General features: G+C 39.9%; 1 protein-coding gene across 1 annotated transcript in view; it reads left to right on the top strand.

Annotated features, from left to right (window-relative positions):
• The window catches only part of LOC149821655 (E3 ubiquitin-protein ligase BRE1-like 1), a 41,223-nt gene extending 40,623 nt beyond the window's left edge, over positions 1 to 600 (top strand). The window contains exon 19 of the mRNA XM_089980863.1: positions 6 to 600. Coding sequence (XP_089836989.1) covers positions 6 to 137 — 132 coding nt within the window. The 3' untranslated portion in view covers positions 138 to 600. The remainder of the gene's footprint in view (positions 1 to 5) is intronic.
• Positions 601 to 14,964: the final 14,364 nt, after the last annotated feature.

The raw sequence follows: 14,964 nt of genomic DNA, 5'->3' as shown, positions 1-14,964 counted from the left end.
TTCAGGTTGTTATAACAAAATGCTACCACCTCTTCTGCCAGCCATGCATCCAAAGAGCTCTTGACAGCCGCCAGCGCAAGTGCTCTATCTGTAGCACAAGCTTTGGGCCAAATGATGTCCTAAAAGTCTACTTCTGATAGAAATGGTAGACTAAGCCTTATACAGAAACAGAACCAATTGCCCCAGCAAGAAGATTTCTTTGCTGCCGCAGGTTCGCTCGTGCCTTTGCTTGATTTTTTTCCCCATGTAAGATATCTTGACCGGGTGGTTGCTCCTTGGTGTCTGGAGGTTTCTCTGGTCGGTGTGATTTGCCAGCCTTGCCTTAATATCTGTAGGGCTCTCTGACTCAGAGATGTAAATTCTTTTTCTTTTTCTCCTTTTTTTTTTTAAATGTGAGATTGGCTGGCCCCTGACCCTTGTAGAGTTTTGAGCACACTTTGTTCTTGCCAGTGAGGGATGATGATGAATCATTTGTAGCTTCAATTGAGAACTTTCCGTTCCCATGAACGATTGATGCAAGTTCTCACGGCTAAGGCTGAGTGGCTGAGCATTCAACAGTGAATAAAATTTCAAGAGAATCGTCCTGTGTGCTTGTATTGAATTGCTTCCTTGGCATAAGTTGCATGAATTTCTTGCTTACCGTTTTTGTATCTGTGCTGGTGCGTGCTGTGTGTGTGTGTGTTGTTTTTGAGGTGCCAGGACTATTCTCTTTGTGAAACGTTAGCTTCAGGTAAAATAAATCTGATTAAAATATATGAATGCTATATATTTTGTTTGAATAGCGTTATTATCAGAAACAATTATTTTCCATGGATTTCTGTTCTCTTGAGGTGCACACAGTAGTGGGCCCCGCAAAGGTTAGGACCAGGCATTACGTTAGGACATTTGGCCTCATCTAGAGTGTAGATTGGGGTATGAATTCGGGTTTTTGCTTATGCTGATTTGGAGCTAAATCGTGAACCTGCCTAGCAAGTTATTAGCTTGTGATCTTTCAATATTTATACATTTTTTTGGATATGGGTTTGGGTGAGCATTTGGATATATATACAGAATCAGAGCTGTCTGGAAACTCCATTGATTTTAAACTCATAAACGGTTAGTATTTGGTTTAGTTCCAGGTAAGAACTGGTTTGGTTGCTAAATTTGGTTGGGCTTAAACTGTGTAAGTGTAGAACAAGGACGTTTAAAAGTTTTTTATTAGATAAACTTGCAAAATTAATAACCTGTATGTTCATACAACAAACAACAACTATGCCTTCATCCCAAAACAATTGGGGTTGGTGAAATGAACCAAAAAAGAAAATCATTCTGGGTCTTCCACATGAATCCTCCTCCAATCATTTCTATCCAATGCCATGTCTTGGGTGAGGTTCAAATCATTCATATCTTTTCCTATCATCTTCATCCAAGTCTTCTTAGGCCTACCTCCTGACCTCTTTTAACTAATATATTTTTTCATTTCTCCATCCTTCTAGTTGGAGCATCATTAGGCATTTGCCGAATATGTTCAAACCACCATAAACGATTCTCATCTTATTTTCAATGGGTGCAACGCCTACTTTCTTACGTATCTTCTCGTTCTGAATCTTATCTTTTATTGTATTTTCACATATCTATCTAAGCATGCGCATCTCAGCTACACTCATTTTTTGAATAGTAAAATGGGCCTAATAGTCGTCTTATACAACTTTTTCTTTAACCGTAATGACATTCTACGATCGCACAATACTTCAGTTGTACTTTTTTATTTCATTCACCCAACCTTTATCCTATGATTTACAACTCCATCAATTTCTCCATACTTTTGAATGATAGATCCCAAATATTTGAAACAATCATCCACCGGTATTTCTTGCTCACCAAGATTCACTACACTCCCATCACTATTTCGTTGCTTACTAAACCGACATTTCATATATACTATCTTACTCTTACTCAACTTAAAACCTCTTGCTTTCAATGTCTATCTCCATAATTCTAACTTAGCATTAACCCCAGCTCTAGACTCATCAATCAAAATAATATCATCAGCAAACAACATACACCATGACACATTTTCTTGAATTGATCTCGTAAGCTCATCCATCACTATAGCAAATAGGGAAGGGCTTAAAGCAGATCTTTGATGTAACCCAACCGTTATAGAAAAATTGGTTGTCACCCCTCCACAAGTGTGAACATTGGTTACTACTCTTTCTTACATATCTTTAATTATACTAAGGTACTTGAGAGAAACACCTTTCTTCATCATTGTCCACCAAAGAACCTCTTTAAGTACTCTATCGTATGCCTTTCTCCAAATTAATAAAAATCATATGCAAATATTTGTTTCTCTCTTTATATCTTTCAATAAGTCGTCTAAGAAAATGTATAGCTTCCAGACATAAAACCAAATTGATTCTCCGAAATAACATGTATGTTCATGTAGGATTTAAATCACTTCATCTACAAATTTGCCATTTTTTTACTAATTCGAATATGAATCGGTTCCAATCTTGGTTGACAAGGGTTGTTACAGGTGCAAGAAGAAATGGGTTCGGGTATGAGCAGGTTCTTGTCCAAATTAAGGTAAGTTCCGGTCAGTTCAATGGCCACACTAAAGGACCAATAGGGTCGAGTACAGAAACAGGTTAGATGGAAACAGCTTCTGAGTTTAAATGTTTATACCCAAGAACCTGCTCGCCTTTTAAATGGATACAATGTTGATCCCGATCCATGGGTCTATTAGAATCAAGTTGAGTCGGGTCTAATAAGATCTGTTAGGATTGGGTTTTGTCCACTTGCACCCCAACCGGATTCACACAGGTATTAAGGCACATATTAGTCATTAAATGTGCATTATGAGAGTAAGGGGCATTACAAAATAAAACGGGTATTTGTGAGTGGATGGATTATTTTAGATTGTTTTTCATGAATTTTTTTCCTGCTAGAAAAAGGCCCCATGATCCAAATCTAAGCATGCCAATTCAAAGACAAGTATTTGTCTTCCAAGAATTGGCTGTATCCTCCTCATTCCCCCAACGACCCAGTCAAACCAATCCAACCCTACCACGGAATAACCATCCTCTCTCTCTCTAAATTCTCCTGCACATCCAGTCTTTGGCCTGGGTTCTGCTTCAAGACTCCCTCTCTCTGGCCATGGCAGACTACAGCCAGTACAGGACGTATGGAGAAAGACAGATGGAGATGGTAAGGGGGAAGCCCTTCAGCGCTAACCAGACATGGCTGGCGCCTCCTCCCTCCTATCCAGCACCTTCCGGCGGGCCTTCAACCTCCAACCGCAGCAGCTGCACCGACAAGGCCAAGACTAAGGGCGTCTCCCTCATCAGGGCATTCGCCTTCAACGACCCAGAGATGAAGCGCAGGAAGCGCGTCGCCAGCTACAAGTTGTACGCTGCAGAAGGGAAGGTGAAGGCCTCCTTCCGCAAGGGCATCAAGTGGATCAAGGTCAAGTGCTCCGAGCTCATTCATGGCTTGTAATTGAGATTCAAATGAACCCCCTTGTGTTGGTTGTTCCACTCCACCTTCCTCTCTTTCACCATTGTGTTTCTCTGCTGCTGCTTGTTAATTGTTATGTTTATATTTGTCGGTGTTGTTCATATGGCTTGAAAGAGAGGTGTAGATGCCCCACTTGAAAATCCCGAAAAAAAAAACAGAGGACAAAAGATGGTTTTATCAAATGGATGCAATTCATGGTTTCTCCAGTTTCTATACTAATGTATTATTTTCTTTTAAAAGAAGAAAAGTAAAAAAAAATTAATAATAATAATTGTTGGATTGTGCATTTCTGTTATTCTTGAGTTAATAAATAGAATTTTTTCGAGGTGAATGAGTGGAAACTGGAAAGTTTGCAACTTGATGTCTTAATGTGGCCTCCACTTCAGAAAGCCACCAAGAAAGCAAACGGCTGAGAGGAATGAATTGCAATTACAGATAAAACGTCCTATGGTTAAAGTCCTCTCATGTTTGGTGCTCTGCTTCAGTTTTTTATCCGATGGAAAAAAAAAAGAAAATGGCAATTGCTGGAGTTCTTTATTATTGGTTACCTAGTGTAATGGATCCCACTCAAATGATCTTATCAATTCTGGTTATTAATTTTTATAGTATAGAGTTATGATTACATCAATCTTATAATAATCTGTCAGTTTGGTGCAAGAGCTTGTTGATACATATTGTATGATTTCTGCTGAAATGTTAGAAATTCTGGGGATCACTTTAATGGTATTTAGTAGTCAAGTTGGAATATGTCACAGCAGGACTTCAACTAGTTTTAGAAAATGCCACTGGGATTCTATTACATTTTTTATTGGTTGGTTGCAAATTTGTCCTGTGAACGTGGATGGCTATCCAAACTGGGGTGATATTTCTTAGCAGAAAAGTTCCCAAGGGAAAGGCAGGGCTTTTTTCAAATTTCACTTTTAACTATTCGTTTTAGATAGAACCTTATTTAGTTCCATATTCTGTTTTAGGAAGCGGTTCATGATTTTTAAGTGAAATGGATTTGATTGAAAAAGTCGGATGATTGCTTCAATTTATTGTGGTTTCTATAGATTTGGATGGCTTGAAGTTAAAGTGAATATTAGTGCATTTGGGAAGTACTATGGATTACATTACATGCCACAGAATCCTAGATATATTAGCCTTTTAAGAGCCTTTGGGGTTCAAAAGGCGTGTAAACCATACTCGGAATCACGTATTCACATGGGTTTGCATGTTATCATCTTTTATTATATTATATTTCTCGCTTGTTTAGCATTGATGTCATGTAAACTTTCATGGTGAACATGCATATGTGATACCCGGCCTTAATGTACTGTTTGGAAGACCCCAAAACTAGGGTGAAAACCTGGTTTTGGTTGTCAAACAAGGTTTGGTGGCTGTTTGAGTGCCACCAAACCAGGTTTAAGGTAAACCTGGTTTGGAAAAAACTGTGTTTTCAAGCCAGTTTGGCAAAAGGACCCTCTGCCCCCAAGTTTTTTCAGCCTGGTTTATCGGGGCCTCCTCAGCCCCCTTCCCCCTTTCCTCCATACCAACCCCCACCACCCATTCCTAAGTCCGGCCATTTTCTGCCGGAAAATGGTGGGACTGGTACCACCCGGCGTGGGCTGTACCAGCTGACCATTTTCCAGCTGGTGACCGGCCAGAAAATGCTGAAAACCCTCCTTTTTTTGCATTTTTTCATGGCTGGCCGGCCATTTTCAGGCCAGCAACCAGTCGGAAAATGGCCAGCATAGGGTAACCGGACACAGGCGACCTCAGGCCGGCCATTTCCCGGCTAGTTGCTGGCTGGAAAATGGCTAGCCAGCCTTCAGTTTTTTTTGGCATTTTTTCAGGTTTTTGGGCTGACAGACCATTTCCCGGCCGGTGGCTGGACGGAAAATGGTCGGCCAACCATTTTTTTTCATACTTAACGGCCGGGCCATGTGAAGTTGAAGACTTGAGAATCATTTCACATGTTTCGTTGGCACTCGACTATGAATGATACAAGAATAAATAGAGAACAAAAAAGTTACAACAGAAAATAGATGCTGCTAATTATTTGTTACAACACAAGCCAGTTAAGGATATCGTGATATCTTAGCGATTGCAGATCTTTAATGATATCACGATATCCCTTCAAATGAAGATAGGGATTAGGTTGATATATATCGCCTCTCCTCAAATGGTTACGTTGATATCGTTAACATATCGCCTCTCCTCAAATGGTTACGTTGATATCGTTAACATATCGTCTCTCCTCAAATGGTGCTGGCATGATGAGTTGGCGAGCCTCCTCAAATGGTACTGGCGATAAATGCTAAGACCAGTGTTGTGAGAGGCGTACGCCTCAATACCTGAAGCGTACGCCTCATAGGCGAAGCGCACGCTCAAGGTATTGAGGCGTTGCATTGAGGCGTTTCAGGCTTGAAACGCATGCTTCACTCATGTGAAGCGCGCGCCACAAGTCGAAACGCGCTTCGCTTCTAAAGCGTATGCATCTGTGTAGTCCCTACAAACCGCCCCTTTCCTGCCAAAATCCGCCGTCGGGGACATTGACGAGCAGGTTGGCGCCGCGAAGCCGATGGCGAAGAGGGCAAGGATCCCGACGACGACAAGGATCACGATGAGAACCGCCAGGGAAACCTCCCTTGCACTTGCGCCGCCGGAGGAGCACCACTAGAGTGTTCGGGTTAGGGAAGGGTCGGACGCGCAGAGTTGGGGGTTCTGGAGGAAGCTCTGGTCGAACGCCGCGGTGTCGAAGGTGCTGGGGATCTTTCCGGTGAGGGCGTTGCCGAAGAAGTTGCGGAAGGTCGACTTCAGTCTGCCGAGCTCCGACGGTATCTCGCTAGAGAGGTTGTTCTCCGAGAGGTCCAGACTGTTTAGGGACGACAGGGAGGCGAGCGACGTGGGGATGCCGTCGTTGAGTTTGTTGTGGCTCAGATCCAGGATAGATAGCCCCTGCAACGAGCCGATCTCCGAGGGTATCTGGCCGGAGAATCGGTTCCGGTCCTTCTGGGAGCCGGTGAGGCAGAACTGGGTGAGGGAGCGGACGGTGCCGAAGACCGAGAGAGAGAGAGAGAGAGAGAGAGAGAGAGAGAGAGAGAGAGAGAGAGAGAGAGAGAGACGGATGAGGACGCCCTAGGGGTCCGGGTCTTGGGGGGTGAAAATGGATCAGGTTCGATTGGACCCGATTGATCATGAAGCGTACGCTCCAACGCCTCGAGGCTTACGCCTCGCTTCGTAACATGCTCAACGCCTCGCTTTGCCTCAGCGCATTTAACAACCTTGGCTAAGACTCCCTCTCAAACCGTGGCACGAATGTCTCGAATGCCTAGTTTGCAAACCAAATGCTGAAAAGACTTACGTCCAAGTGCTTTTGTGAAAAGATAAGCTATTTGATGTTTTCTGCGAATGTAACAAGTGTATAGTTCCAAGCATGAGTTGATCGTGAACCACAATTAATGTCAATGTGTTTGGTCCGTTCATGGAAATTTGGGTTAACTGCAATGTGAAGGACTGCCTGGTTATCACAGTAAATATTGATTGGGAGAGAATGCTTAACCCGAAGATCGAGTAACAAGCCTTTAACCCAAAGAATCTCACAAACAGTGTTTGCCAAGGATTTATATTCAGACTCAGCAGAAGACCGAGAGATTGTCACTCACTTCTTAGTCTTCCATGAAATGGGACTGGAACCAAGAAAAATGTAGTAGCTAGTAACAGATCGGTGAGTTTGAGGGCAGGCAACCCAGTCTGAATCACAGAAAGCGTTGAGTTGCAAAGTGATACTACGTTGAAACAGAAGACCTTGTCCAAGTCGAGATTTGATATAGCGTACTACACGAAGAGCTACATTGAAGTGTAACTCATGTGGTTGGTGCATGTATCGACTGAGAACATGAACCACATATTGTAGATTCGACCTTGTGATACTTAAATAAAGTAGACGACCTACTAGCCGATGATATTTTGTTGGGTCGGATATCAGTGGTCCACAATCTTCATCAAGTCCATGTTTTTGTTTCATAGGAAACTAGGCAGGTTTTGATCCCAACAAACCCGTCTCATTGACAATCTATAGAGCATATTTTTGTTGACACAAATAAATGCCAGATTTGGATTGTGCCACTTTTAGACCCAGGAAGTATTTTAAGGGTCCTAAATCTTTCATATGGAATTGTTGAGACAAAAAATGCCTAAGCTGCTCAATTTTTGCTGAATGATTTCCTGCAATAACTAGATCATCAACATAGACCAGTACAACCATAAAAATATGATCTTTGGAATAGACAAACAGGGAATAATTCACTTTTGACTGTTTAAAATCGAACTCTTCAAGAGCATGTGAGAACTTTGAGAACAAATTCTTGGGTGCCTGCTTTAAGCCATAAAAAAGATTCATTGAATTTACAAACTATATTCTCTCCATGTGTACCATATCCTGGTGGAATCTGCATGTACACATCTTCAGACAGATCCAGATGCAAAAAGGCATTATGCACATCCATTTGACTTAAAATTCAATTCTATGCAGCAACAATAACAAGTAGAGTGCGAACATTTACTATCTTGACTACTGGGGCAAAGGTCTCTGTATAGTCAAGACCTTCTTGTCGAGAGTATCCCTTAGCTACAAACCGGGCCTTATAACGTTCAATAGTCCCATTTGGCTTCAATTTCACTTTATATACCCATTTGCATCCAATGGGTTTTCACTCCGACAAGCAAGGAGGTAATAGTCCAAGTGTGGTTATCCCGTAGAGCATGCATCTCAGAATCCATGGCATCTACCCAATGTTTAAACTGAATGGCTTGATCATAAGACTCAGGTTCATGAAGGGTTGACAAAGCAACAACAAAGGCTTTATGAGAGGGTGAAAGCTTTGACAAGGAGAAATAGTTTGATAAAGGATAACGTGTACCTTTCCATTTTTCTGGAGTCGAATATGAGATTGGAGATGGTGAAGAACTAAAAGTGCAATAAAAATCCCTCAGCGAGGTGGAGGGTTTTCTTATCCTTCTAGACTGTCTACTTACTTCTTCATGAGGTGAACTTGGTTCAGGTTGAGCGAAAAGCTTAACGAGATCTTTAGAAATATTTTTAGTTTGAGCCAACACAATGGGTAACGTTTCAAGAATATTGCTATCATGGAAAGGTTGTAATTAGTTTCATCATCACACCTTATGGGCATAGGCAACACAGGTTGTAAACACCCAAAATTTTCCAAAAAATACAAAAAATTCCCTTTCTACCCCTGACCTCCGTCTTTTGAATAATCAGGTCAATTTTTAACCAAAATTCCATTCATTTCTCGGGTTCGCTGAAATCCAGACTCAATTTTCATTTCTAACCCAATTTCTGATCCAAATTGGACCTGGATCCATTCTGAAATCCCAATTTTCAAAATTTGACCCGATATTTTCCAAAAACCCCGTTTTAAGAAAACTTGCAATATTTTTACAAAAAAATCCTTCAAAACCTTATTTTGGATCCCATCTTCCTAAAAACACCCGTATTTTCCTCATATCTTTTAGAAATTTTGGAAAAAATTCTGAAAAATATAGCCTTCTACACCATTTTTTAGAAAAAATTGTAGATGGGCCCTCTTTTTGAAAATTTTTCAAAAAAGGGGACCATCTCTGAAAAAGCCCCTAACGACTTTCCGTTGTGAGGGAGGCCGCAGAGGTCTCCCGTGCTCTCTCCCTCGAGCTTTCCAAACCCTTCCCGATCCTTCTCCCAAATCTCTTTAAAAGGGGCACGCAGGGCTCCCGATTAGATCATCCAGCTTCTGCCTCTCCATGTGCTCTTTCATGATCCTTCTTCACCCTCATACCCCTCTTCTTCATCGACCTGCTCTTCACCCCTCCTCACGGCTCTAATCCTCTGCTTCTTTATTTTTTTTTTGTTCTGAAGGAAGTTCTACAGCCGAGCGTCGTTCATCTCCTCCTTCCTTCAAAATCCCTGCAACAATCAGGTAAGTAGCCCTCTTCCTCTTCTTTTTTTTTGGTTCTCTGACAAATTTTTTTTTTGGTTTTTCTATTTCTCATTAGATCGTTTATTTTCTTTGATTTCATTTCCCCTTTTCTTTCTTTTATCCAATGGCACCACGGTGGGATCGACCTGCGTATAGCAGGATCGACCCACCCTATGCGATATAAATGAAATCTACCGATTCCCACATTTTTTTCTCTCTCTTTTTTTTTTGGTTCATTAATTTAGTTGTTTATGTCATTTTCCCTATTGTAATTCAGTCATTTCTATTTGCATCCTCCCATTCTGGTTCATCTGCATCTCATTTATAGTAGTATTTCTGTCGTGTATGTCTAATCTCTGCCTCTGCTTTCACGCTCAGATGTTCTTATGTTACGATGCTTTGGTTCTCATTTTTGCAGGTTCTTTCATTTCTGTATTTTGCACTTTGAATTCGTTATTGTGCTAATGGATTTTATCCTTCTGTGGCTTTTATATTTCGTTTCTTTCTTTCTTTTTTATTCTGCATCCCATGCCATTACATCCACGACCCAATTATTTCTTGCATAACCCCACTTTGTTTCTGCACACACCACTTCCCCCTTTTCCATAATTTGATATCCTATTACTGATGTTCCTCTATTGGATATTACATTTCAATCATCTCCCGTTTTCTGCATCAATGGCATCCACTGCATCACTGTTCAACATCGTCTCAACATATTCTAATGGTCTCATTCATTCCTCTGTGTATCTCAATTTGGCATAAGCATGCTTTCATTTTGTTGCTTATCGATTCAGCATGTTGCTCATTTTTTTTTCTCATCATTTGTTCTGCAATTACCTCCTCAAATGTCATTTACACGCACACCCATACACATATCAGAAGGCTATAGATGTGTTTTGCTTCATCAGTGGTAAATCCACACTTGTGCAAACACTCTGCAGCATGTTGATCCATCATGTGGTCAGATTTTGATTGATGGGATTGACATCTCAACCATAGGACTGCATGATCGGGAGTCTAGAATAAGCATCATTCCACGAGAACCAACGATGCTTGAGGGGACCAGACGGACCAACGTTGATCCTCCTGAAGAATATTCTGATGAACAAATTTGGGAGGCTCTAGATAAATGCCAACTTGGAGATGCGATTAGGCAAAAAGAGAATAAACTTGACGCAACAATGACAGAGAATGGAGAGAATCGGAGTGTGGGTCAAAGGCAGCTCGTTTATTTAGGGAAAGTGCTACTAATGAAGAGTAAAAATCTGATGCTTAATGAAGCAACCACTTCTATCGACACTGCAATTGATGGCCTAATTCAGCAGGCATCGAGAGAATATTTTTCTGATTACAACATCCTCACGATTGCATACTGGATAGCATTTGTTCTGGACAGTGATATGATCCTTGCTTTGAGAAATAGCATTGTTGCCGAGTATGGCTCTCCAACCGAACTATTGCAAGGATCATCAGCTTCATTTGCAAGACTTGTCAACAAACATGCCGTGAGATCAATCATTAATTTGATGATGTTGCATAGATGTCCTAGATGCGAAAGGAAAGGTTTTCTGGCCAATGGAATGCGTAGCAATCAAGTCATAGAATGTTCTAAGATGGTAAAATAACAGTGGAGGGGATCTTTGTTTCAGGATGTCCTGCACAACAACACAAACCGTACCCATTACCTCCAGTACCTTGTACACTCCCCCCCTTTGCATTCATTCCACTGTACACATCCACTGTAGTCACTTCTAATTACTCTCTGCAATCACCACTGTAGCATCCCATATCATCGCACTTCTTCACTACAGCACCATCCTCACAATCCAGGCACATATATCCCTCCACAACCTTCCATCTGTATTTCACTTGGTGCATTAGCCTATGATTCCTCCACAGTGACCTGTGTGTGACACACAACGCATTGTCCACTGCTTATCACCACCATCTACTGTATTCTTTCACCACACTCATGCACCTTTCACGGTCCATGCCTTCATCTCCTACATCCCCTTTACATAGTATGTGCACCCTCCGTTAGGGCAGCACTACCATCCCCACCTTCATATCAGCCCTTACCCCAGCCATATACCTATTTTCTTTAGGACCATTTGCCTGCAATGCATATAGTATACATTACACTGTAAAAACTCTGTGCACTTTTGCATAACATTCACCATCCCTGCACATTTCAATTTACACCGTCGGCATTCACTTTAATTCCCTTTTACCTGCTCCTTGCATTTATGAGAAATATCTCCATCTCATTTGTTGTGGTTCTAATCTTATATTTTGTTCTAGATATTGCTTATATTTTCTCTTCCTTTTTTTTTTTCATAGCTTGTTGGTCAAATGTTTTGGTCCTTTAGTATAGCATTTGGTTTATATTTATAAGCATATTCTAACATGAAGAGGCTTAATTAACTCACCATCTCCTGCAATATTTCTAGAATAAACATCAGTTGGAGACCCATGGACAGCGAGACTATTTGCAGTTATAACTTACAGATTGTGATGCCCCACTAGATGTTACTAAGGATGACCTTGGATAAGCCTGTTGAGCATGTGGCTGAGTCAGGTATTGACCTTGAGCATGCTACTAAGCCAGTGGATTTCCAATTCTGTTCAGAAGTCACACCCAATGAAATTTCAAGCCAAGCTATTGATTCAGCAAAATTATTCCACTTCTTATCGATAGCCAGCCTAAGGTTTCCAAAAATTGACAATCCAGAGGACAGTGATGGTCAGGTCACATGGGTTGAAGGCATACTTTCCTCATTGCTATCACTACCTACAATAGCATTTCCCCTGCTATTTGCAGATAGCCGGTAACATGATGCCATTTCCACCTTCATGCATTACTTCGTTGTCCTAGGTGCCCACTTACATTGGCAACTACTGTATATTTTTTTGTCTTACCTTCAGTACTTTCATAGTCTTCCCTATACATTTGCATAACATCCACTCTATATTCTATTGCCCAGCACATCTCTGCACTACTGCGGGCACCTCTTGTGCCTCAATAGGGCTGCTGTAGCTTTCCTGACCCCTGTAGCAATAGCCATCATCCACCCCTACACAGCGTACATGTTGTTGATGCTTCCCCTGCATTTTCTGCGAACATCACTATTCACCTTACCTTAGAAAACATATCAGCAGCTTCACCCACTCTCACCATTACTGCACTGCTACTTCAGCAGCACCCACTGTACCGGCAACATTATTTGTCCAGTACAGTTTCCATCTCCTTTCATTTAGTATCTCCCATCCACTGCAACTGTAGCAGCCTCCATTACTTTGCACCACTCTGCATCCTCCAATACAGCCACCACCAACCCTCTTCATTACCTTATCATCACCTGCTATGACTCCCATAGTAGCACCTGTTCAGCATTACTTAGCTTACACTGTTTTTCACAACATGACCATTTACCCTATCTTCACCTGTTTATATCCTAATTCATCTATCACCACTACACAACACATCAATCTTCACCTACAACACCCTCTTAGCATCACTTCACTATGCTCTACTTCCTTGTATGTCTTCACGGTACAACAAAGTATCCCCTGCATATATACAGTTGTGCTTTGCACAACTGCAATTTCCTACATTTCCCATTACCTACATGGATCACCCTCATTTCCCGATATAGCATTGAACATTGCCTCTTCAGCATATCTATGCAAATTTTCCATCAAATTTATACATAGTATATAAGTCTCATTGTGTGCATTCTCTCATCAATTTATATGTGACATATAGATGTCATATTCATATTTTCCAATTGAGTTATGTATTATGCTTAAGCATTACCGGTATATTTTCTTGTTAGCACATGTATTATATTTAGACAATCTAGATACATTTACTCATTAGCTCATGCATTATGCTTAGGCATCATCGTGTGTATTCTAGCATCGGTATACCCTTTCAATTTCATTTCATATTTCATATTTTACATCATACTAACTCTGTTTTGCAGGAATTATGTAGAAAGTTTGTTTGTTTTCTTTCTTACTTTAGGAATTTTTATTTTCATTCGAATTCAAGTTTGTAATAACCAGATGTTAATGAGAATTTCTCTTTTCCAACTCTAGATTAGAATGTATGAACATATGCACTTTCCATAAATGCATGTTTCATATCATTTTTTCCAAAAAATTCATAAATGGGAACACGAATGGCACGTGCACCATTCTAATAGAAGGTGATTAATCCTAAGCAAATGACCCACATTGATGGCCATAGTCAAAATGTGGACAATGCTTAAGATTTTCATCTTTTATAGAATAATACTGGATCCACACTGGACCCCTCTTCAAAAATCATCATATTTTCTTCTTTTATCAAGGTTTAACTTAAAATTAACTCAAAATATATATCAATGGTCATAGTTAGGATATATTGAGGGTTAATTTCATTTTAAACTCTATAAAAGCACCAAAATATGTTTCATTCTTCACCTGAATCTAAATATGATTATTATATAATACATTCAATGACCATAGTCAGGGATGTATTATATCTTCAATCTTATTTTAATTCATTTAAAGAATGAAATATGCTTATCAAAATTCAATTTCAAAATGTCTTCGATTCATTCATTATTTAGGATAGAACTGCATCATATTTTCAAAATTCTTTTCCAAAATCCAAGTGATCTTGAATATCTTTCTTCAATTTCTATTTCAATTCATCAATTCTATCTCATTTCAAAAGTTCAAAATCTGATTTCAAAGTCCAATTTGACATTTGAAATTTCAAAATCATTTTATATTCAAAACTTCAAATTTCAAAGTTCAGTTTAACTTTGAAATTCCAAAGTTCATTTTCAGGATTCAATTTCAAATTCAATTAACATCTCAAAATTCAAAGTTCAATTTAACTTTGAAATTTCAGATTCATTTTCTGATTCCAAAATTCAAATTCAAAGTCCAATTTGACTTTGAAATTCATCTGTATATTCAAAGTTCAACATCAAATTCAAATCAAATTTCAAAGTTCAACTCAACTTCGAAATTCTAAATTCATTTTCAGGATTCAATTTCGAATCCAAATCAACATCTCAGATCAAATTTCAAAGCTCAATTTAAATTCCTGATTCATCTTCTAAATTTAAACTTCAAAATCAAACTTACTCTTCATCTTCAAAGTTCCACCTAAAAGATTGAGTCTTGATTCTCTATTCAAAATCAAAGTTTTGAGATTGATTCTGAATCTCAAAATTCGATGTTTCCTAAGTTTTAAATCCAATCTGGGTTTTCAACACCCAGATCCATCTTTAAAAGTCTCATTTGGACTTTTAAAATCCAATTCTAAAATTAGAACCTAATTCCACTTTGGATCCAGATTTTTAAATCCAATCTCCATTTTGGATCCCAGACTTCGGATCCAATCCCCTTTAGGATTCTAGATCCCAGATTCAATTCTATCTTGGATTCCAAACTTCGGATCCAATTCCATTTAGGATTCTAGATTCCAGATCCAACTCCATCTAGGACT

The sequence above is a fragment of the Nuphar pumila genome, chromosome 11 (genome assembly GCF_984573655.1).
Source record: "Nuphar pumila chromosome 11, dmNupPumi1.hap1.1, whole genome shotgun sequence".
Classification (NCBI taxonomy): domain Eukaryota; kingdom Viridiplantae; phylum Streptophyta; class Magnoliopsida; order Nymphaeales; family Nymphaeaceae; genus Nuphar; species Nuphar pumila.
Note: the sequence above shows the minus strand (reverse complement) of the source record. Positions and strands in the feature narration are given on the sequence as shown.